At 52.0% G+C, this 22973-nt stretch overlaps 1 protein-coding gene across 1 annotated transcript; it reads left to right on the top strand.

Annotated features, from left to right (window-relative positions):
* Window positions 1-98: 98 nt before the first annotated feature.
* Window positions 99-22671, top strand: NUP188 (nucleoporin 188). Its single transcript, XM_072985147.2, has 44 exons — window positions 99-235; window positions 1871-1925; window positions 2393-2466; window positions 3306-3390; window positions 3755-3835; window positions 4138-4182; window positions 4400-4492; window positions 4877-4996; window positions 5124-5335; window positions 5886-6000; window positions 6959-7156; window positions 7369-7458; window positions 8025-8090; window positions 8436-8555; window positions 9051-9177; window positions 9323-9478; window positions 9573-9699; window positions 10038-10125; window positions 10220-10296; window positions 10675-10789; window positions 10980-11100; window positions 11616-11682; window positions 12045-12170; window positions 12487-12620; window positions 12798-12904; window positions 13415-13621; window positions 13764-13933; window positions 14209-14278; window positions 14450-14517; window positions 15130-15325; window positions 15773-15847; window positions 16485-16570; window positions 16713-16858; window positions 17150-17331; window positions 17656-17856; window positions 18272-18364; window positions 19122-19280; window positions 19521-19658; window positions 19882-19956; window positions 20180-20389; window positions 20733-20864; window positions 21659-21726; window positions 22059-22188; window positions 22368-22671. The coding sequence occupies exons 1-44, from the start codon at window positions 210-212 to the stop codon at window positions 22536-22538; spliced, it is 5202 nt and encodes a 1733-aa protein (XP_072841248.2). The 5' UTR covers window positions 99-209; the 3' UTR covers window positions 22539-22671.
* Window positions 22672-22973: the final 302 nt, after the last annotated feature.

The raw sequence follows: 22973 nt of genomic DNA, 5'->3' as shown, positions 1-22973 counted from the left end.
GCGGGCGGGAGGCGCGCATGCGCCCTCTCTGTCTCTCGGGAGGGGAGGGGTTTTTTGCCCCGCCTTCCCCTCAGCGCCGGGGCCACGTGACTGGCCGGCTTTTTCTTCCCCGCCCCGCCTCCCTGCGCTTCCTCGTGGCCGGGAAGGCGTTGATTGGCGGGAGGGGAGGGGGAGGAGGAGGCGGGGGTCACGTGGGAGGGGGAGCCAAGATGGCGGCCGGCGCGCTGACGGAGAGGTAGCGGGGGGGGGAGGGGAAGGGAAGGGAGGTGAGGGGGGGGGCTTTTTTAGGGTCTCTCTTCTTCTTCCCGCCCTCCCCCCCCCACAAATAATCTCTCTCTTTCTCTCTCAAAAGCCTGTCAGAGGCTGGGCGGGGAGGGGAGCCTCTCTCTTTGTGGGTCCGTGTGTGTGTGTGTGTGTGTGTATGTATGTATAGAAACACTCAGAGGGTGACACACACACACACACACATACACACACCCCAAAGGAAAAAAAGAGAGGCCTCAGGTCTTAACCTCAGGTAAAACAGAGCCCCTGAGGGATTATCCCGAAGGGCAGGCGAGAGAAAACACCACACACACACAGACAAACACACACACACACACACACACACACACACACAAAGTTACTTGAATGGGGGGGTGCCTCCTCAGGTGTGTTTCTAAACATACCTCACCTCAAGAGGAACCCTTAAGCTGAGGGGAGCCCCTTTGGGTGTGTATGTTGATACACAGGATAGAGAGGTAGATAGAATGTGTCTGTTTGTATCTACACACACACACGCGCGCGCGCGTCGTCTTATTCAAAATTTCAGGTATATGCATGTACGTGTGTATGTGTACACACACCCACAGAGACCGACACACACATGTACAGGCGTCCTTCGAGAGTCTGTGGTACTCAGGATTTCAGGCACACACACACACACACACACACACACACACACACACACACACACACACACACACACACACACACACACACACACACACACACACACACACACACACACACACACACACACACACACACACGCTTCCACCATTCCAGAGCCTCAGGCGGACAGAAAAGTCGGGGGGACAGAGAGAGGTGGCTTGGCCTCGTCCCGTCTGTACTGACCTCTTTCTGCCTCTGCGGCCGCATCTCGCCTGGACTGTGGCAGTGGTTGGGATGTGCCCTCAAATGGCCTCCGTCTCGCGGCAACCGTACGAACGAGCGGGTCTCCCGAAAGCACCTTGCTTTCCCCGCCCTGGGAGTCTCATCTTCCAGCACTATCTCTGGTTTCATGGGGTTCGGTCCCAGCCCGTTGGGTTGCCTCCGACTCGAGGCGACATGCAAAGGAGCAACTTCCAAAATGTCCCGCCCTGGGTAACCCCGTTCAGCCCTTGCAGACTCAAGCCAGTGGCTTCCTTAAGGGAGTCTGTCAATCTCATATCCGGCCTTCCAATGTTTACACCTGTACGACATATGTTTATATGACAACAGGGCTATAATAGTTTTATTTCTGCACACTGAAAAGCAACCTAGAAAGGAGCAAGAAGGATTTCAAATTCTCCGACTTTGATTAAAATTGCAATCTTCATTGTTCTTTTGCTTTAGCGTCCTTTGCTGCTCTCTAACATCGTTCTGCTCCAACTGTAACCCTGAGTAATTCTGCCTGCACTTATTTTATTTATTTATTTTATTTTATTTATTTATTTTATTTATATCCCGCCTATCTGGTCGGTCTTAAGCATTGCAGTGATTACTCTTCTAAACCTATGAGGTCTTGCCATAAGTGGGCATCGGCTTGCTGACATGTTATTATATTTCTACTAGCAAAAACTAATCCGTTAGCTCTTCATTTCCCACCTACCCCTCTTTCTGTTCTCAGGAGTAGCAGGGAACTATGGACCATTCTGCTGGGAAGATCAGCTTTGAGAGAGCCTGTAAGTAGAGGATGCCCCATGTGATGAGGGTTTCCTTAGGTTTTTCTTAAATTTATGTACAACCCCTTTTAGTGCGACGCACGATGCTGGGTGGTTTACAGGTTTGTTAAAATTTCTGTGTACAGCAAGGCCCCCCTGATCTGTGGGACCACTACCTGTGGATTCCTTTGTCCACAGTCTAAAAATATCAATAGAAAAAAATAAATAAACCCAAAATATATTTTTAACGGCAGAACTATTTTGGAATGGACAAGCTTTCCGACCTGGAATAGATGGAACTGCAGTTCAACTCTACCAGCCAGGCATTGCATATTGGCCATTCATGAGCTGTTGTTTGGACAACAATTGGTGCTTCGTGGCCTTTGTTTTGCTTCACCTATGAGGGTGGCAATTAGCAGGTTGGTTTTTTTAAAAAAATGGAAGCACAGGGAGAACTACCTGGTTTGTTTTCTTTTGCTGTGTTCTAGGCTCAAATTGCAGAAGAGTTGAATATTCACACCCAGCGGATGGTTGAAGGGCTTGCCTATTACAAGCCCCCCAGGTAGGTAAGGCCATTGATTCAAGAGATGCTGGGAGCTTCTGTGTAGCTTCTGTGAGGGGGACACCCTAGGAAATAGGTAGGGCTTTTATTAAGGTGAAATAGGTTGCTTTTAGAAATTGTATGTGTTAAAGTTTTCAGTAAAATAACAACTTAAACATGAACAGCACACACAGAGAGATAGGTAGATACTCTGTTCCAAGGATTTGCAGAATCTTGGCTTTCCCTTCGTAGGATGCATGCTTAGCGTGCAACTTAGGATTCTGTTTTCTTTATGCCTTCGTCATGATTGATGGCTAGTAGTTATAATTAGTTAACTGTAACCGGGAAGAAGTTACAGGCTTTATGAAACTCGATGCTGTTCAGATGCATTGGCGCCACCAGCGGACGTTGGGCCTCTTGACTGGTGATTAGTTGTGGCCAAGGAACAGAATCTTGAAGCTGTAGCCTGCTACCAAGATATCACATCCTGCGGGAGAGTTGCAAAGGGAGAATATTTGCCTTTATTCATTTATTTGTTTTAGCTTCTTAGAGGTGTCAGGCTAGTTGTAATGGGGAACTGTGTGTGAGAGTCGATGCCCTTTCAAGGGAGCAGAGGTTCTCCCGCGTTCCTAAATTTAAAGATGTCCGGGTTCATTTCTATACCTTATGACTTTCCAGAATATAAAAAACTAGAAGTGGATTTTGAGGCTTCCACGGACTCATTTGCCAATGGATTCATGCTTCCAGATGGACATCTCTTACTGGTTTACTTTGATTCAAGCCCAAATCAGTTATCGAAAGTTTCACGTATTTAAGAAAAATATCCCCAACCCTTTCTCTTTTTTCCCCCCCACCTACAGTGCAACTTCAGCAGAACATGTAAAAGCTGATAAAAGCCTGGCTGCGTCCTTGAAGGAACTGGCTCTGAGAGTCAGCAAGTTTTTGGTACGTGGAGGAGAGCAGCTGCTTTGCTGCCGGCCTTGTTCTTCCGTTCTGAGCATCCCCGTGGAGTGAATCTATGACTAAACAACTGGAAATTAGAGAAGATGGCTTTAATCTTTGCTGCCTCCCTGTCTCTGCCTCTCGGCTTGCATTTGTTCAAAAGCAAATAAGAGTGGAGTGGGTTCTGTTTTATATGACACACTTTTCCCCCACAAAACAGGGGGGTGGAAAGTCTGCGTCTTATGGAGCGAAGAAATTATATTTTCCTGTTTTCTTCTCCTAAAAATTGGTGCGTCTTATGGAAAGGTGCGTCTTATGGGGCGAAAAATATGGTAAACTAAGTTGTCTGTCTCTCTCGTTTCTCTAGGGCTTGAATGAACAGCAGAGTGTGCGGCTGTTACAGTGTTACCTGCAAGAAGATTTCCGAGGGACCAGAAATTCCTACGAGGTTGGTCGCTCGCTGCCATCTGTCTTCTCCAGCAGCTCCGTCGAGCCTGGGGCTGTGCATGACTCCCTTTCGTTGGGAATTTGCAGGGTACATTTCTCTGAGCGATGCAGGGCGAGGCCGAACTCTGTGTCTGTGTCGGACCGATCCGCCGCCTTTCTAGCGGGAGAATTTCGTCGGCAGAGCTTAAAAGGCTGCCTCCCCAGTAAAATGTCTTGTAGCGCTTCTGTTCTATTAGGACTGACTTTCAGGGGCTCTCTGATATTTATTAACCATTTGTTATTTTCCTTTTGTCTTGTACCTAGAGCGTTCTGCAAGATGAGAGGCAAAGCCAGGCTCTCATTCTGAAGGTTGGTAAACACCGCCTGCTCGTCGTACTGTTTGTGTAAAAGACAGAGGAGAAATTGCCTTCCTGGGGGTCCCCCGTGGGCGATCTCACTTATAGGAACTGTCTCCTACCTGGTAGTTCAGTCCTGAATAGTTCCCCGAAGTCTTAGGGGCTAAACCGATGATGATCTCTTAGGTCATCATGTTGTGGTCTAAAATACAGATGATGTGTCTTTACAGTTTGCTGACTACTATTACGAGGAAAGGATTTACATTCTACGATGTGTTCTTCATCTTCTCACTTTTTTCCAGGATGAGAGACACCCCTACATGGTAGGTACTGGGGTTACCTCCCCTCCCCTTCATCCCACCATATGGGAATCTCTGAATTTTGTATTCAGTTCTGAGCTGTCTTGAACATTCTGTCCCCCAGCAAGCCTTCTTTAATATCTTCTCGATGAGTGGATGTCTTTTTTATTTGCTTGGCCTTCCTCGTTTTGTGTTTTATTTTTTGGTCTCTGCTGGAAATTTTTATTCATCCTTTCACTGATTTTTCTTTTTTCAAAAAAGTGGGGTATTTTACTTCTGTTTAAGTTCTTCCGACGTTCTAGTTTATAAAGTTACCCTGAATTGAATTTAAAGGGTAGGGTATTAAAACGAAGACCGAAACCTACATCTTGTGGGTGTGCGTTTTGTAATCGTTGCTTTGTTTCGAAGGCCCAGTTTTCACAGTGCGTGGAAAAAATGGACAAGGAGCTGGTCCTTAACTACCGGAAACAATTTGAAGAGCTCTACAAAATGGAAGCACCTACGTGGGAGACCCGTGGAAGCCTCATGGTATTTTCTTGGCTGATTCCCCCCCCCCAATTATTCCACCTTTACCGTGTGTTTGTAGCTAATCTCTGGGAGACATTATGTGTTGCCCGGTGCATGCAGTAGTGTTTGGTTCTGCTTCTTTCCGCAGACAGAGCGGCAAGTCTCGCGCTGGTTTACGCAGTGCCTCCGCGAGCAATCCTTACTGCTGGAAGTCATTTTCCTCTACTATGCCTATTTCGAGATGCCGCCCGAGGACCTGCTGGCGTTGGCCAAAAGGTTCAAAGAGCAGGGGTTTGGCTCTCGGCAGACCAACAGGCATCTGGTGGACGAAAGCGTGGACCACCTCATCGATCGTATTGGGTGAGTAGGGTCGATCTGCCAAAGCGGGCTGTGACAGAGCATCGCCCGGGGGGTTGTACCAGGCTGTGATTTGTGAACTTAGTCCATGCTGCTGATCAATGCATCTTTAAAAATTCCTTAAATTTTTTTCAAGGTCCCAAGCAAGATAAATTTTCCATCCTTGAAACAGGAGAGGCTAGAGACTGAATCCTGAATCCAAAACGGGTTGTTTCCTGCAGGTCTCTGCAGATAAAGGAAATGGTGCGAGGTGTCACAACTTATTTTTCGTTAGGCATCTAGTTTTGTCTCAAGGAGTTGCCAAAACAGCAACAGAGACGCTCAGCGTTCAGTTAAAGATGCGGCTGTGTTTGTTGGCGTTCGCACATCCTTTATGCTAAAATTCAAGTTAGCCTTTCCTTTGGAAAGTGTTTCTTAAACGAGTGAACTTCAGAAATGTGATAGAAAGCCGTTTGAAGGAATATGAAATTCTTGGGCTACTTCCCCCGATCCACCGTCTTCCAGTTCTGACGTCTTGGTTTTTCTCAACTCAATTTCTCCGTGCCTCTTTTAGGTATTTCAGCGCTCTGATCCTGGTGGAAGGCATGGAAATCGAGACCCTCCATGAGCGTGTGATGAATGACAGGAAAGATGAGCATAAATTTGCGGGGAGTCTACAAATCCGGCAGGTAATTCTCTAAAGAATTCTGTGTGGACTGCAAGAGAGTGTTTAGTATTATCAGGGCTGGCTCTTTAAACATTCATTTAAATATTTAAATTTTTGTCTCTAAATATTTGTCTCTGGATATTTATTCAGCGTGGTCTCTCCCTAAATACGTTTGTACTTGTTTACTTGAGCCCATTTGGTGAAACATTCGCTATTTTAAAAATGAACAACGTGTCCTAAAATTAAAGCTACGGCAAAGATTACGGAAAAAGTGATAGCATCATAGGTGTCCTTACCTTTCAGGCATACAGAATTTTAGTTCGGTGGATTACTTCTGCTTCTCTCTCAGGCTGCGTCCTACCCTGGTTACTTCTGCACTGTACGTTTCCCCTCGTTAGTTAGTTACCCATTTTTTCCCCCTAGTCTTTCAGATTGTCTAAGGATTTTTCAGTCACCACGTTTAAATCCTTTTTAAAGCTTGTTTCTCGGCCCAAATTGCAGAGACAGTAGGAAACAAACTCCCCCCCAATATCTAGGGGGATTGGCTCTAAGCTGCCCCACCTCGGATGCTGAAAAGCCTGCATTATAGCAAACATCGTTTTAATCACAAACACTCTATGTAGTGTAGTCTGTGGCTCCCTCTAGTATCCACTTCTGGTAACCATCTTTAGAAACATAGATCTTTCTAGAATCTTTCATTTAATATTTTTAACGTCAGACTCTCGGTGAGCGAATCAGCAGATACTGATTCCGCGGATAAAGAGGTGCTTCCGTGCTTCTTCAAAGTCCTTTCACACTGAAGTTATCTAAAATGGTGTCCCAAGCAAGGAGGAACCCTCTTTCCTGAGAGGTTGGAGGAATGGCAGCCTACCTGGGGGGAAATAAAACCAACCCCCTGGAACGTAACTTTTATGGGGTCGTAGTAATTGGGAGGAGGCCGTGAGCCCACGCCATGACTTCCCTCTTTCTGTTTCGGATAGGAAATGGACCGCCTGCTGCTGACTCTCGGGGACGTTTCCCACCACGCCCCCGTTCTCTTGGCCTGGGCTTTGCTCCGCCACACCTTGTCCTCCGAAGAGTCCACCGGCGTGATCCGGCGCTTGGGAAGCACGGCCATCCAGCTGAACGTTTTCCAGTATTTGACCAAACTGCTCCGGTCCATAACCAGCGAGGGAAATGTGAGAGCCTCGCGCGAAATCCCGAATGTCGCTGGGTGGTTTTTCCCCAAGTTTTTTTGTCAGAAAACGCCGGATCGCTGGCCTGTTTTCGGCCTCTCCTAACGCTAGACCTGATGCAGTCCCTCCCTCGCTGTCTGCGTACGGCAGGCTTCTTCACTCCCATGCCCTCCAGACCGCTTCACTTTAAATAAACCTGTTTCTTTGCTTTGCAGTGCATCTCCAGCACGGCGTGCATGTCTATTTATGGCCTGCTCTCCTTTGTCTTGACTTCCTTGGAGCTCCACACGCTGGGCAACCAGCAGGTAAGAATCCCAGAGGGATCCGCCGCCTTCGTGTCTTCCAAGGGAAGGGCTGATGGTCCCTCCCGTGGCTATTGACCCACGTGGACTACCTGGGAATAGGAGGTGTCGCGATACAGGCAGGAAGTATCTTTCAAGTCTTGTTATTATAGATTTGTTACAGATCTGATGGTAGATTTGAATGAATGAATGAATGAATGAATGAATGAATGAATGAATGAATGAATGAATGAATGAATGAATGAATGAATGAAATGCAGTCTGTTTATGATTTGGAGTCCATTTTGAAAACAGCTCGAAATGCATTTTGCGCTCCCGTTAACTTTCCTCCCATCTTTTGAGAGTTCCTTGAGACTCCGTTGCTTGCTACTGAGGTTTTTCTGCCAGCGCTTACCTGCACATCGCAGAATAGTTCAAGGTTTAATTAAATCGTTTTAATTTATTTCAGTATGGCCTTAGAGGGCCCTTTCCAACTCGGCGATTCTGTGATTCTATGAAATGTGTTGATACAGAAAGAAATGAAATAAGGAAGTAATGTGTAATATGAAACGCCCCCTTTCTCTCCAAAGGACATCATAGATGCAGCGTGTGAAGTTCTGTCTAGTCCAACCATTCCCGCGCTCTTCTGGAAGACGGTGAGTCAGCCGTCGAAGAGTTTACTTGGCCTGGAGATGGGCACGAACTGCCGGTTCGTGTCGGTTCGTTTGTCATCCAAGTTATGTCTGGCAGCCTAAAGACTTTATCTTCCCTTTGAGAAAAGTTCGCCACAGGGAATAGACAGCTTTACCTGTGGTAGTACCCTTAGCCTTTGAGAAATTGCTGGAGGGGTTTCAGCCTGGGGTTGGGAGTTCGATTCCCCCTTCTGGGCCTCCTTGACAGGGGATGGACTGGATGATCCCACTGGGTCCCTTCCATCCTGCCGCTCGCAGGTATTACGCATTGAGTTTTGACCAGCATTGTTTTGTGTTTGTTAACACCAGGAACCAACGGCAGGTCTGGGCATTATTCTGGACAGCGTGTGTGGCATGTTCCCCCACCTCCTCTCTCCTCTTCTCCAGTTACTCACTGCCTTAGTTTCGGACAAATCGACAGCCAAAAAGGTACGTATGAGAATCCCAAAGAGGGGATGGATATAATGTCACCGACAAGAAGAGCCGACTTAGTTCCTACAGCACAGAAGAGACCTTGTTCTTTTAAAATGGCTTCTGACCCTGTCTTAAATAAGGTTTTGTTTTCTGCATTCTGATTTTGTTGTATGGTAGGATATCCCCTGTATCCGCAGGATCAGTATCTACTGATTCACTTATCCACGGCCTGAGAATATTTAAAGAAATAGTAAAAGAAAAATCCTAGAAAGATGTATTTTTGAACGGGGGCCTGGCTGGAGGAGGCAGGGCTGGAAAGTGCTGAGCACCCTTTTGGCCGAAAAATGAACCAGCACGCACCTCGGTTTTGGCGTTTCGCACCCATCCGTGCAGGCGACCACTGCAGTGGAAAGATGCAGCTTTCCAGCCAATTCAGGAGCTAGCCAGCAACACCGCCTCCCGCTGCCTTCTCTCGTTCTCCTCCTTCAGCTTCTCTCTCTCTCTCGACAGGTGTATACCTTTTTGGACAAAATGTCCTTCTACATCGAGCTGTACAAGCACAAGCCGCCAGATGTGATCTCTCACGAAGACGGGACCCTGTGGCGGAGGCAGGCCCCGAAGCTGCTCTACCCCCTCGGTAAGGAAGGAGGGGTGTCGTCAAAACGCCGGCGCTCCCCCGGAGAGCTCAGGGCGTCCGTCGTACCGAATTGCGGACGGCCAATCCTTCTAGGAAAATCTCTAAAGCCGGCGACTCCAGTTCAGCGCTTCCTTCTGCTTTCTAGGGCTGGGCCAGACCAACCTGAGGATCCCTCAGGGGACCGTGGGCCAAGTGATGCTGGACGACCGGGCGTATTTGGTCCGATGGGACTACTCCTACAGCAGCTGGACCCTCTTCACCTGCGAGATCGAAATGCTCCTGCACGTCGTCTCCACGGCTGGTGAGTCTCGAGAGTCTCCCGTTAACATTTTTAGTTTTTCAGATCTCTTGCTGGCCTGTTTGGTGTTTTCTCCAGCTCGCGTTTCTCTTCCCAGATGTCATCCAGCACTGCCAGAGGGTGAAGCCCATCATCGACTTGGTCCACAAGGTGATCAGCACCGACGTCTCCATCGCTGATTACCTCCTGCCCATCACGTCGCGGATCTACATGCTTTTACAGAGGTGAGCCAGCACCGTTCGCCTTAACGTCAAAACGGACCGTAGATGAAACGTTTGGACCTCTGGAGTTGGCCACGAGTATTTTATGCTCGCGCTCGTCCGGGGAGAATTCCGGATCTCTTTTGAGCATTTCGGACAGGGATGTTGGCAAGTCTTGGGGCCCGAGTCCCAAATTCGTGTCCCTACTAAAAAAGCTCCCCCCCCCCATTCAAAGGGGAAGAAGTGGGTGGGTTCTGAGTCACGTATGAGTCATTAGGCGTAAAAAAACAAAAAACCAAATGATCTGAGTTCGAGTTGAGTTGCCGGATCATGGGTCACCCTTGGATCTTTTTTTTTTCCAGGTTAACGACTGTCATTTCTCCCCCGGTGGACGTCATCGCTTCCTGCGTCAACTGCTTGACGGTCATGGCTTCCCGGATGCCGGCCAAAGTGAGACCCTCCTTGACAACTTCAGTTCTGTTTTGTGTCGGCCTGGCCTGTATACAAATAAACAAACCTAACGCTGGGTTCTCCTTTTTAAAAGGTCTGGACGGATCTTCACCATACAGGCTTCTTACCCTTTGTGGCTAATCCCGTTTCCAGTCTCAGCCGGATGATCAGGTAGACTTGATTCCCCGTTGTGGAGTTTTTACTGGCATTGTTTTTCTGTAATCTGTTGGATAAAATTTTGGAGAAAACCAAGAAGAGCATGCCGCTCATTTCTGGTACCCCAGAATGGGTGGGAAATAGGATGATTATTTCCACTCCCTCCCCCCTGCAAACTTCAGCAGTTGTTGATCAGCGGCCGATGAAAGGCCGGTTCTCTTGTGAACCACACCATCACCAGATGCTCGACTCCGGGCCTGTGCAAGCCGAGTCGCTGTTCTCTAAGTCTTGACGTAGTTTCAGCCAGCTCCTGCTTCTCGGTGTTGTGTGTCTGGCACAACCACACAGAAATTTCACTCTTGTGTCCTCCCCCCCCCCTCCATTTTTCCATAGTGCAGAGGGAATGAACGCTGGAGGCTACGGTCACCTGCTGATGAACGTAGAGCAGCCACAGGGCGAATACAGCGTCACCGTCGCCTTCCTTAATCTCGTCACGACCCTTATCCGGGTAAGAGTTTTCAGGAAGGGGGGAGAGGCAATCTGTAACATTCAGTGTCACTCAAAACCTCGATTGCAGAGGTAACTTGACGCTGTTTTGTTTCCATTCCTGCTGGTTTTTTTTTTTTAGGTTTTCATTTTTCGCCGTGCGCCGGAATTTCCCGCTAACCGGCCTTCTACGGCCTGGCTTCTTTTTTCAGGGGCAGCTGGGAAGTACCCAGAGCCAAGGGCTGGTTCCGTGTGTCGTTTTTGTCCTGAAGGAGATGCTGCCGAATTATCACAAATGGCGTTACAACTCCCACGGGATGAGGGAACGGATTGGTAAAACATTTATTTATTTATTTTTGTGCGGGGGGGGGAACCCTTTTCACGGAAGGGGTATGGCCGGACGCTTTGAATTCCAGCTACCCCGAGTCCCCTGATCGTTGACCATGCTGCATGGATCAGATTGGAGCGGTCATCCAAACACAGTGGGACCCCGGTCTCTATGGGATCGGTATATCCGCTGATTCATTTATCCACTGCCGAAAACACTAAAGAAAATCCCTAAGCCAGATTCACGCGCCCGCTTGTCAGAAGGGAGAGAGGTCAGGTATCCGAGTTCGGATGCCAAGCTTTTCTGCCCTGGTGAATTCCAGGTTGGTTTCCTCAGTCCTGTGGGCAGAAAAGGGGGGGGAGTGGGATTGGGCAGGATCCACCAGCCTGCTTTTCGAAAGACTTCTGGCGCAGGGTTCTGTAGACATGTGGCAAACGTTGCTTGATCTCGAGTCATTCGAGAAATCCTATCTGAAAATACCTTCCGTTCCTGAAGATCTCCCCACCCTTTTCTTTTCTAGGGTGCCTTATCTTACACCTTATTCATGCCATCTTGAACCTGTGTCCTGAAATGGATCCCGGTACCAGGTACTGCAACGTCGGGTGTCGGCTGGGGGATCTGGGGTGTAGTTTACCTACCCCCGAGGTGGTGAAGGGCTAAGTTGCGCAGTTGGGCTCCTTGACCAGGGATCTGGCCAAGACCCCCAACCGAGCATCTCACCCACTCAGGGTTACATGGATGCGCACCCCGATTTTACACAAACACCAGCAGGATTCTGGCCTTTGTCTCCGAATTCATTTTGGAAGGGGGAACGGAGTTTCTAGTCCTCATGGCCCCAGAGGATCGAGGGCTGTGTTGTTGTTGCGTGCTCCCGGCGTCAGAACTAGCTGGGGGGGTCGGACCTTCGCCCTGCCTGCCGGCTCAACTCCGGCTTCTTGCTTCCCTGCAGCGCCCCCACCCTGCAGAGCCTGTGCATCTTCAGCCTGGCCAACACGGAGGCCGGTCAAGCCGTCATCAGCATCATGGGCATTGGGGTGGACACCATTGATATGGTGGTGGCCATGCAGTCCAGTAGGTGAGTGGCCCCAATCCGTTTGTTGCTATGCTCCCCTCGGACGTGGGAGTCCCGCCGTAGACGGGTCTGTGTCCCCTGGGCGTTTTACAGAAAGGGGGCAGATCTGGAGAAGCTAGATTGTGGGATTGTGACCTTACAGCCTCAGTGGGGTCTGGGGATGACCAGCAAGGAGGGTGTGTGTGTGAGTTTCATATACGGACCGTCGCCAACGAGTTATTGAGCTGCTGGTGGGGGCAATAAGAGCAAACCAGTCCTTTGAAGAGAACTGGGAGAGAATGGAGTCCCACCAGGTTCTTGTTGACACCCCCCCCAACAGCGATGCCCCCCAGAGCCAGAGCCAGCTGCTTATCCAGACCGTCAAACTGGCCTTCTCGGTGACAAACAACGTCATCCGGTTGAAGCCGCCGTCGAACATCGTGTCCCCTCTGGAACAAGCCCTGACTCAGCACGGTAAGTCCCCCCCCCCTTTTTCCCCCCTCTTGTCCAGCCAAGAATGCCATCCTTGGCTTTTCCCGTCAAAGCTGTGCCGGGCGCTGGGCTCCCTACGACGGCCGCCCGTCGTAGGGTGTGTGTGTGTGTGTGTGTGTGTGTAGGTGTGTGTGTTTTCACACCTGATGTTCTTCTCAGGCGCCCACCGGAACAACCTGATTGCGGTCCTGGCCAAGTATATCTACCACCGACATGATCCCGCCTTGCCCCGCCTTGCCATCCAGCTCCTGAAGCGCCTGGCCACGGTGAGTCGGGTTTTGTCCGCGGAAGGAGAGCGGTCTTGTCCTGCCTCGGCTTTCCAGATGGATGCCCCTCAGCTTCAGCGGACCGATTCCCTAGAGGCATCTGGGTCCCCTGCTTTAAAAAGAGAGAGAGAATGAGAGAGAGAGACTCCCTTTCAGAGTTTGTGTTGCGGCTTGCTTCTCTGGGGTTTCCCACAGAAAGGGTGGTGTTTTCTTTCTCTCCCTCCAGCTTTTCCCCGAGTCGAGGGTCCCACGGTATCCTCGAGAGGTTGCTAGATTCGAGCCATCCCTCCGTCCCTGGGGGCGCGATCTCAGTGGGGCCGGGAATTGGGTTCCCGAGAAGATCAGGTCCTCGGAGGAGGAGACCCTTCTCTTGATCCCGTGGCCAGCTCAGGGGCGCTTGAGGGGGGGACACGAGACGGGCCCTCCTCTGGGGCAGCTTCCAGACGGCGGCACCCCTCTTTGGAAAAATAGCGGGCGGCTTTCTGCCCTTCTTCCCTGCCCCTTCTCCAGGTCGCGCCCATGTCGGTCTACGCCTGTCTCGGCAACGACGCCGCGGCCATCCGCGACGCCTTCCTCACCCGCCTGAAGAGCAAAACCGAGGACATGCGCATCAAGGTTATGATCTTCGAGTTCCTCACGGTGGCCGTGGAGACGCAGCCGGGGCTCATCGAGCTGTTTCTGAGTCTCGAAGTCAAAGACGGGAGCGATGGGTCCAAGGTAAGCATCAAAGCGGATGCATTTGGTTCCGAATCGGGCAGCTTCAGCCCGGTTTTTTTCCCCCTGGAAAAAAATGGAAATTTTGGGAAATGTTCCCTCTCTCTTCCTGCCTCGGTTCCTCTCCCTCCTTGTGCCTGCTTAGGAGTTCAGCATCGGAGAATGGAGCTGCCTTCATGTCGTCCTGGAGCTGATAGATTTCCGGCATCACGACCAGTACTGGTGCCCCCCCCTCCTGCAGAGAGCCACCGTGGCCTTCCTCCACGCCCTGTGGCAGGATCGGCGAGACAGCGCCATGCTCGTCCTCCGGACCAAGTGAGCAGCGGGGGGGGGGGGCTTCTCTTCTGGGCTGTGACAGTCATTGGCTGAGGCGGCCTTCAGCCAGTGCGCCCGAGGGCAGGTTGTCCCTGGCTGTGCGGGGGGGGGGGGGGCAATGCAGGAAAAGAGCCGGCACCTTTCGATGCCTTGGCTACACGCCGTGGCCTCTAAAGCCATCTCAGGGTGCCGAGCTCAACGGGATCTCACCCCCCTCTCAATCTCCCAAAGGGAAAACCAACAGCTGGCTGATTTTTTCCTGCTTTGCATTTCAGGCCAAAGTTTTGGGAGAACTTGACCAACCCGCTCTTCGGGACTCTCCCTCCGCCCTGCGAAACGTCTGAAGTGAGTCGCTTCCCCCCCCCCAAAGGGCAGCGGTGGTTCAACCCTCTTCCCCCTTCTTGAATGGCCACCCTCCTCACAAAGACCAAGGATCCGCTTCATTTCAGTCTGCTGGAGGTGTGGGGGGGGGACAGAGCTTTGACACTCACGCCCATCCGTTCTCTCATCCCGCAGCTCACTGCCTTGGACACGTGTGCCTTGATCATGAAAATCGTCTGCCTGGAGATCTATTGTGTGGTCCAGTAAGTATCTCGCCCTGAGCGTTTTCTAGCCAGAGGCTCCCGTCGGGCTCACCCAGAGAGAAGGGGACGTGGCCGTGGCTTCCTGTTTTCCGACCCCGTGTATTTCCCACTTCGCTTTCCTCTTTTTATGTACATGCCAGGAGATATGAAATGCTTGGCTCTCGCTTATCAATTGCAAAAGTCTCCTCCCGAGGCTTGAACTGAAGGGAACAGTTGTGTTCAGAGGATAGATGTACCAAGAACAAGCCAGGCCGTTCTGACCGTGCTGGCTGACATGACCGGAGGTTGTAAACCTCCCCGTGCGTGCATCTGGCAGGCTCGATCACAGAGGGTGCAAAGAGGTGACGGTGGCTCAAAGCTGCTGAATCGTCCAGGAATTCATCTAAGCCCCCTTAGTGGGCAGACTTGACCATATCGTAGAGCGCCTCTGCTCATACTGCTTTTTAAGGGCCGCCTTCTCTCTCTCTCTCTCTCTCTCTCTCTCAGAGCACTTTTAAAGTCTCTCTCCTCGTAGCTTTGATGTCAGTTTTTTTCCAGGGAGGAGGGACCCCCTTCGTAGCTTTTCTCCAAATCTAAAAGTCACTGAGTGCCCTCTCTTCCTGTCGGGTGCAGAGGCTCCCTGGATCAGTCCCTGAAGGAGATGCTGAGGAAGTTCTCCGCCGAGAAGCGGTTCACGTACTGGTCGTCTTACGTGAAGTCCTTGGCCTTCCATGTGGCTGAGACAGAAGGGGTCAGCGGGGCCTCCATCACCGAGTACCAGATGATGATCTCCGCCTGGCGGATGATGCTGATCGTCTCTGCCAGCCACGTAAGGATGTCCGGCTCTTTTCGCGACCTGCCGCCAAAAATGTTTAAGGAAATAGGAGAAGAGTTAAAAGCTCCTTGCAGGAGGCTGAACCGTATTACTTTGGACGGCTGGCTACTGTTTAGAGGCAGCTTCAAACAAGTTTCATTAGTCCGTGTTTTGAAAGCACGGCTTAAGGGTATTAATTAGGTGAACGTAAGAGACCAGAGGCTTATCCAGCAGAGGACCTGAGAGTTTGTAAACTCCGGAAACCCGCAAAAAATGTCATAATAACCTTAGAACTGCAGGACTTCAAAGGGACCCTATGGGTCATCCAGTCCAGCCCCTGTTAAGGAGGCCCCGTGGGGGGAATCGAACTCCCAGCCAGAGACCTCAAGCCCTGAACGACCCCATAGTTCATTAAGTTCTTCATCGGTTTAAAGTCATCAACTTCTCTTTTTTTTTCTCCAGGCGGACATCATGCATTTGTCCGACTCGGGAGTCCAGCCGCTATTCCTGGATGTCTTGAGTGGGACGAAAGCTTTGGTGAGTGTTTGTATATAAATATTCTAGCCTTTTTTGAAAGGAGCTGTAATTTCAGCCTGGCTTGGAGCGCAGCTGCGGTGGAGCGCGAGTAAACTGTCGGCCTTCCCTTTGAGCTGAGGCGTCTCTTGGTTGGTGAAGTCCGGAAAATACAACCATTATAGGGCTGACGTCTCCTGAGCTGTCTTTTTGTTAGGAATCGGGAAGCTTTAGAACGTGAGAAGATGATCCCAAGGGGACCCCTATTTCTCAGAGTCTAATTTCAGGGGGTCCCTGTAAAACCTTATCTCCAAAACGGCTCCCTCGGAACAGCCCGCGCAGAGGATCAACCCGTTCATTACGGCTCGCTTTTAAACGTCATGCCGATTTAAATCTTCGCTTCCGTTTTCGTTACGTTTGTGTGAATTTTATGCGGCCGTCGCCGTTGTGAACTGCCTGGAGCGGCCGCAACTACCTTCAGGCCACGGAGAAGTAAATCAGCGGATCCTGGTCCCATGGATAGGGGTCAGGAGTGGGGTCCCTGTCTCTGTGGCAGCTTCTTATTACCCTCGGCTTTGTACATTTTGCACATTGTGAAGTACCCTCCCGTCCTATCGCCCGAGCGAAACCAGCCCCTCTGTCTCTCTGTCTCTCTCTCCAGCTGCTGGTTCCGACCTCCGTGTGCTGCTTACAGCTGGGTTCCATGCTGTGCACCCTCGTCCTCATCCTGCTCAGGCAGTGGAAGAGGTAAGCGGCTTCTTCTTCACGAAGCTCCGAAGGTCATCCGAGGCGGCAGCAGGGCGGGCGCGGCACGTTTTAGTTGCCTCTCTCAACGGCTCCTCTCTCTCTCTTTCTCTCTTTTTGCTTTCCTTCCCCGTTCCGCTTTCAGCAAACTGGCCTCGGTGAATAAGATCCTGCTTTCCTTGACCCAAATCTTGGATGGGGTCCTCCAGGCCGACCCGCGGCTCATGGAGAAAAGCAAGGCCAAAGCGTTTTCCGCCCTGATCACCGTCCTGCAGATGAAAGAGATGAACGGTGAGGAGCCGCGAGTTCGAGTCCTGCCCTTTTTTTGGCGCACAAGCTGTTTCCTGGCCTTTGCCGTTTCGCTTAACGTCAGCCTGGAGAGGTTTTCTGTTTCCCACTGTTTATCTCTGTTGGGTCAGCCCGGTTTTTGGTCTTGCGAGGAAAAAGAAAGAAAAAATAAACACGTTGCTTTGCTTCGTAGAGTTTGGGTCTTGTTCCAGTTTGGACAACCCTTCCCCCCCCCCCGCTTCTCTCACACGGTGGTGTGTGTGTGTGTGTGTGTGTGTGTGTGTGTCTTTACAGTGAGTGAAATCCCCCAGTATTCAGAACTGGTGCTGAGCGTGTGCGAGACGCTCCAAGAAGAATTTGTGGCGCTCTTCGACCAGACCCGACACTGCCTGTCCTCGGGAGACTCCGCCGACGACAAAGACAGCATGGAAACCGACGACGCCTCCCGACATAAACAGAAGGACCAGCGAGACGGGGTAAGGGAGCCCAGGCCGCTCCCTAAAGGGAGCCCAGATTTGTAGGACGGGACCCAAGAGGCCTCTAAAAGGGGCAAAATAGAGACGTAGAGAAGGACCTCTGTATCCACGGGGCATCTGTTCCAAGCCTCCCCCCTGCCTGTGGATACCGAAGAACATGGAACACTGTTATAAGAGTGTTCCCCTATAATCCTCACCGTTTCCGTCATCCACGGGAGAAGGGGGTGGGTTAGGGAGCTCCTCTATAACTCTTTATTAACCGGTGCCTCGCTTTCCCCCCCCTTCCCTGGCCCTCGGGCCCCCCACTGCCCTTCCCCGCGGCAGATGTGCGTCCTGGGGCTTCACCTGGCCAAAGAGCTTTGCGAAGTGGACGAGGACGGAGACCACTGGCTGCAGGTGACCCGAAGAATCCCAGTCCTCCCCACGCTTTTCACCACCCTGGAGATCAGCCTGCGAGGGAAGCAGAATCTCCATTTCACCGAAGCCTCTTTGCATCTCCTCCTGACCTTGGCCCGGACCCAGCAGGTGAGCAGGGCGGCTTCACTCCGGCCGGTTCTGCCAGTGGCGGGGCTTCTAACACGGGGATCGAGAATGTCAGGCCTCTTCTCCGAGCCAGTGGCTCCATGCCCGAGTCCCCGAAGCATGCATGGTGAGGCCATTCGGGAGGGTCGGGCTTGGCAGAATGGCGACGGAGCGCTCCTCTCCAGGCGCTGTGATGCTTTCCCAGAAGGACCCAGAGGCGGGATCCTCCTCTGGCGGGCTGGTGGGGAGGGTTAGTGGACAGGCAGGACCTGCTTGGCAGGCGTGGTTAGGAACCCACCCACGACCCCTTTTCGAGGCGCGTGCAGGACGGAAGGAATGAATCCACCAGACCGGCCCGGCTTCCCATCCTGAGGGAGTCTTTGCACCTTTTGAGAGCGATCTCCCCTCTTTTCCACAGGGGGCAGCAGCCGTAGCGGGCGCTGGTGTCATGGAGACCATCTGTTTACCCCTCTTGAGCGTCTACCAGCTGAGCAGTAACGGAGCTGGCCAGGTGAGCCGGCCCTTGTCCTCACCCCCCCTCCTTTCGGACGTGGCCTGCCTGCCCACCTGCCTTCCTTCGTGAGGTCTCCTGCGGCCACCGCGGTGACGCCGGGCACTCAGGCAGGGCCTCTGGCGCAGCCCTCCTCCACCTTGTTTTGATCTTTGTGTGGCCACAGCCATAAATGCAACGTGGAAGAAATATCGGCCAAGTCAGGATTATATAGTTTGCATAACGAACCTTATATGGTGGTGTGGGAAGAACTGTTTCTAGTCTGTCTCCTCCCCCCTTTCAAACGGGCCAGGGCCCCCCAGGGCCCCCATGGAAGGGAGCCACAGAATAAAGGGGGTGAGAAACGTTTGTGAAATTTTAGGGTCCTGTTCTGTCCTCTTTAACAGGAATCCGAGAAGAGCTGCTCTAGAGTGTTGCATGCATTAATAAGGATATACAGTGGGACCTCTGTGTCAGGGGGGGGTCGGGGGTCAAGTCAGAGCCCCCCCTCCAGCGGATGCTGAAAAATGCGGATTATAGCAAACGCTCTTTTAATAGTGAACGCTTTGCACAGCACGATCCCTGGCTCCCTCGAGTGCCCTGTTCCAGTAACTTCATTTTTAGACACAGAGATGTTTCTAGGACTTTTTAAAAAAATATTTTAAATATTTTCTGACCGTGGATAAGTGAATCCCGCAGAGAAGGGGCTCGTCATGCAGTCTGAGGCCGGTTCATCCGTTGACATCTACAGCCCTAAACTCTCTGATTGTCTGTTCAGGCGCCGGCTGCCTCTCGGAAATCTCTGGACGCCCCTTCCTGGCCTGGAGTCTATCGCCTCTCCGTATCGTTGATGGAGCGCCTTCTGAAGACCCTCCGCTACAATTTCCTCACGGACGCCTTGGACTTTGTGGGGGTCCATCAAGAAAGGATCCTCCAGGTTCGTCGTGAACACCCTTTCTGTTAGTATGAAACGGCGTCTGGGCCCCTCTCCAAAAGGCAAAGCCGCTTATGAGCATTGTAGAACTGCACGAGGCGACGGAGAAGTGAATTGTCGGATACGGATCCCTTAGATAAGGGGGGTTCCTACTGTGCTGCAAATATCTAGAGAGAGGGGGGAGTTTCTTGTTTCTAAGGTCTGGATTTTCCCTTGTTTCTCTCCCCCCCCCCCCCCCCCCAGTGCCTGAATGCAGTCCGGACGGTGCAGAGTCTGGCCTGCCTCGAAGAAGCAGACCACACCGTAGGGTTTCTTCTCCAGCTTTCTAACTTCATGAAAGAGTGGCATTTTCACCTCCCGCAGCTCCTGAGAGACGTACAGGTAAGCGAAGGCGCGCTCCTCTCCTTGTCCCCCAAGGTTCCCCCCATCCTGCTGGGACAGGACGGGAGCAAAGAAGCCTTTCGGACCCAGGAGCATCGCTTACGAAAAAACGTCCCATCATTAGGCGTGTCGCTGAAACCGCGGAAGTGCAGGAGTCCTGCCGTCCCGTATGTTTCCCATGGAACGACGGGTTGAACGACCGTGTTTTTCTTGCCTTTTCCAGGTGAACCTGTGTTACCTGTGTCAAGCCTGCACCTCGCTTCTCCACAGCCGTAAAATGCTTCAGCATTACTTGCAGGTAAGGCACCAGGAGGGCTGATTTCCACCGAGGGGGCCACTTTGAGGGCTGGGGGGTGTTGGAAGTTGGAAGGGGCCTAACGGTGGGAGATCCTTTTAATGTGTTTAATATTTTCAGACTGTGGATCAGTGGCTACCGATCCCACAGATACGGGGGTCCTTCCCCGAGTGCCCAAAATCTTGGGCACATCACCACAAAACGGTCTCCTTTGACTTCTTTTCAGGCCAAGAACGGCGAGTCTCTCCCGTCGGCCGTCCTGCCTCGGGTCCAGCGCCCTCCGCCGGCATCCGCCAAGCCTCCGAGCCCAGAGACGGAAGTGGCGGAGCGGAAGGCCCTCCAGACGGTGCAGTACAGCCTCCTGAAAATCCTCAGCAAGTCCCTGGCTGCCTTGCGCCACTTCACCCCGGACATCTGCCAGATCCTCCTCGATCAGGTACGCCCCCCCCCCCCGCGGCAGCCGCTGAGAAAGGAGAAACCCCCTGTTTCTGGAGCCACGAAAAGAGACGGCTCTCGGATTATATTGATGGCCTGCCTTCCTCTTGCGGTAGAATTCGGGGATGGGTACTGAGGATGATGGGTGTGTGGCCCTCCGGGTCTTCGGTTCTTCCCTCTCATCATCCTCTTTCCCCCGGGCTATTTTGAGTTTGAGGATTGTAGCCCTTTTGTCTTTAAAACACCACAACATTTTTGTCTCTTGTGTATTTTGTTTCTTTGTTTGTTTGTGTCGGATATCCCTTTGTTACCGTACTTTTTGATTTTGCCCTTGGATCTTTCAGTCGTTGGACCTGGCTGAATACAACATCCTGTTCATGCTGAGCTTTACGACTCCGGCCTTCGATTCGGAGGTGGCCCCCTCCTTTGGGACGCTCCTGGGCACCGTCAACGTGACCCTCAACATGCTCGGGGAGGTAAGAGTGGATTAAACTCGCCCCCCCAACGCCGCGGAAGACCCCGTCGCTTCAGAGTAACGCTGGCGAGGGGGTTCCGCAAAGGAACGAGGCTCGGCTGTGTTTGTGTTCAGAGATGGGGCGTCTCGAAACCTAAGGGGATGGAGGCTCATACCAAAAGACAGAGGGAAGAAACGGGGGTATGAGGGGGAAGAAGGGGCTGCCCCAGATTTTAGTCCCCAAGGACAGCCGGGGGCGAGGAAGCCGATAACCACCACCACCCCGTCACTTAAGAGGGTGTTCTGGTGATGGTGTCCAGCAGACCTGGCTTTCAGAAGTCAACCTGGGGATTACAGGGTGGGTGCTCACCCAGAGAGGGGCAAGGCCGACCCCCATGCCTTGGAGATACGCTTTTACGAATGCACCAGGACACCCCCATCTAAGGGGGAACGATTCTGAGTCCCCCCCTGCAGATGCTGCAAAATGTGGATGATCAATTCAGTTCTCCCTGCCTTTGAGCAAGGACAGGACGAAAGACACGATGCCTTGCGAGGCCCGCAGCCGGGAAGCCCTCTGGAGAAAATGAGGGGGAGCTTCGGGCAGGCCGTTCCCAAAGCCTCTTTAAATCCAGGGACTTTTGGGGAACGGCGTCTTTCTCAGCGCCAAGATTTAGAGCGGTTCCCTTGGTGCGTTGCTTTTCCCATTTCCAAAAAAAACGTTCCGCCTGTAAACCCTCGTCAACTCCGGCCGCAGTGAGGCTTCCCTGGTGGTCTGAAAACCGGGATTGTGGCTCAAGCTTTTCTTTGTTCCCACAGCTGGATAAGAGGAAGGAGCCTTTAGCGGCAGGACTGGCCACCCAGCAGGAGGAAATGAAGAGTCTCAGGTGGGTCTCTAAATGCATTTACTGCTCCGCAGACAGAACGTTCCTCTCTCTGCCTCTCCTTGTGAGACGTGTGGTGTGCTTCTCACCTTGCGTTTCCTGGGGGCCTTTAATGGCAAGTTAAAAAACAACAACACAACAACCCAGGTTGGTTCACTAGCAGCCCTTCTTCCGTTAAAGAGTATTTTTCATGCCCCAGGGGCGTACCGGCTGTTTAACATTTGTTTTAGCCTGCTGTTAAACTGCCCGAGAAGAGGGCTTTGGCCCTAATGAGGTGGTCTGCAGATGAAGTGAATGGATAAATAATCAATTAATGACCTGATCTTCTTCGCCAGGTCTCTGCTTATGTTTACAATGGAAAACTGCTTCTACCTGCTCATCTCCCAGGCGGTTCGGTACCTCAAGGACCCGGCTGTTCACTCCCGAGACAAGCAGCGGATGAAACAGGAGCTCAGCTCCGAGCTGGTAAATTAATTCTAGGTCTTGTGTTGCATCAAAGCCAAAACACTTGTGTTAGTAAAAGCTCAAACAGCTGTTTGTGTGGATGATTCCAGATGCTCGGCCTGCGGGCGCCTTTTCTCCCCCTTTTCCAAGGGGCTGCGCACAGACCAGTCTTAAACCATTGGTGTGTTCTTTCCTTACAGAGTACGCTCCTGTCCAGCCTCTCCCGTTACTTCCGCCGTGGGGGCCCCTCTTCTCCGGCGGGTGGCATCCTGCCCTCCCCCCAAGGGAAGTCTTCATCGAAGTTGGGGCCCGAAGGCCAGGAGCCCCTCTTCCAGCTGGTCCAAGCCTTCGTCCGACACGTCCAGAGATAAGTCAGGGGCCCACGCCTCCCAGCCGACCCGAAGCCATCCTTTCTGCCCGCTTCGGAGGCTCACCTCTAAAGGAAGCCTCCGCCCTCATCCCCAGGAGAACACACTGCCGGTGAAAGGGTGCCGAAGGGCCCGGACACCGTGCCTCGCGGAGACAAAAACTCGTTGTGTGTGTGTGTGTGTGTGTGTAAGTAAATCTGGCTTGGCCGTCGTGAAGCGGTTTTTATAGCTCTTGTCCGGCCTGGGAAGGAACGAAAGACAGCAAAAGAGAGAGAGAGAGAGACGTCTCCTCGAAGCGCGGGCCCTATCCTCGGCTTCAGGCACCCACCTCCCGAGTGTTCAAAAGGATGCTGCTGATCTCTGGGGAAGCACCGCTGGGAAGACAGGGCAGCAGCCGGAGACCATGTTCCAGCTCTTCCCAGTTACACCCGCTGGACC

This window comes from Pogona vitticeps, chromosome ZW-PAR (genome assembly GCF_051106095.1).
Source record: "Pogona vitticeps strain Pit_001003342236 chromosome ZW-PAR, PviZW2.1, whole genome shotgun sequence".
Taxonomy (NCBI): domain Eukaryota; kingdom Metazoa; phylum Chordata; class Lepidosauria; order Squamata; family Agamidae; genus Pogona; species Pogona vitticeps.
Note: the sequence above shows the minus strand (reverse complement) of the source record. Positions and strands in the feature narration are given on the sequence as shown.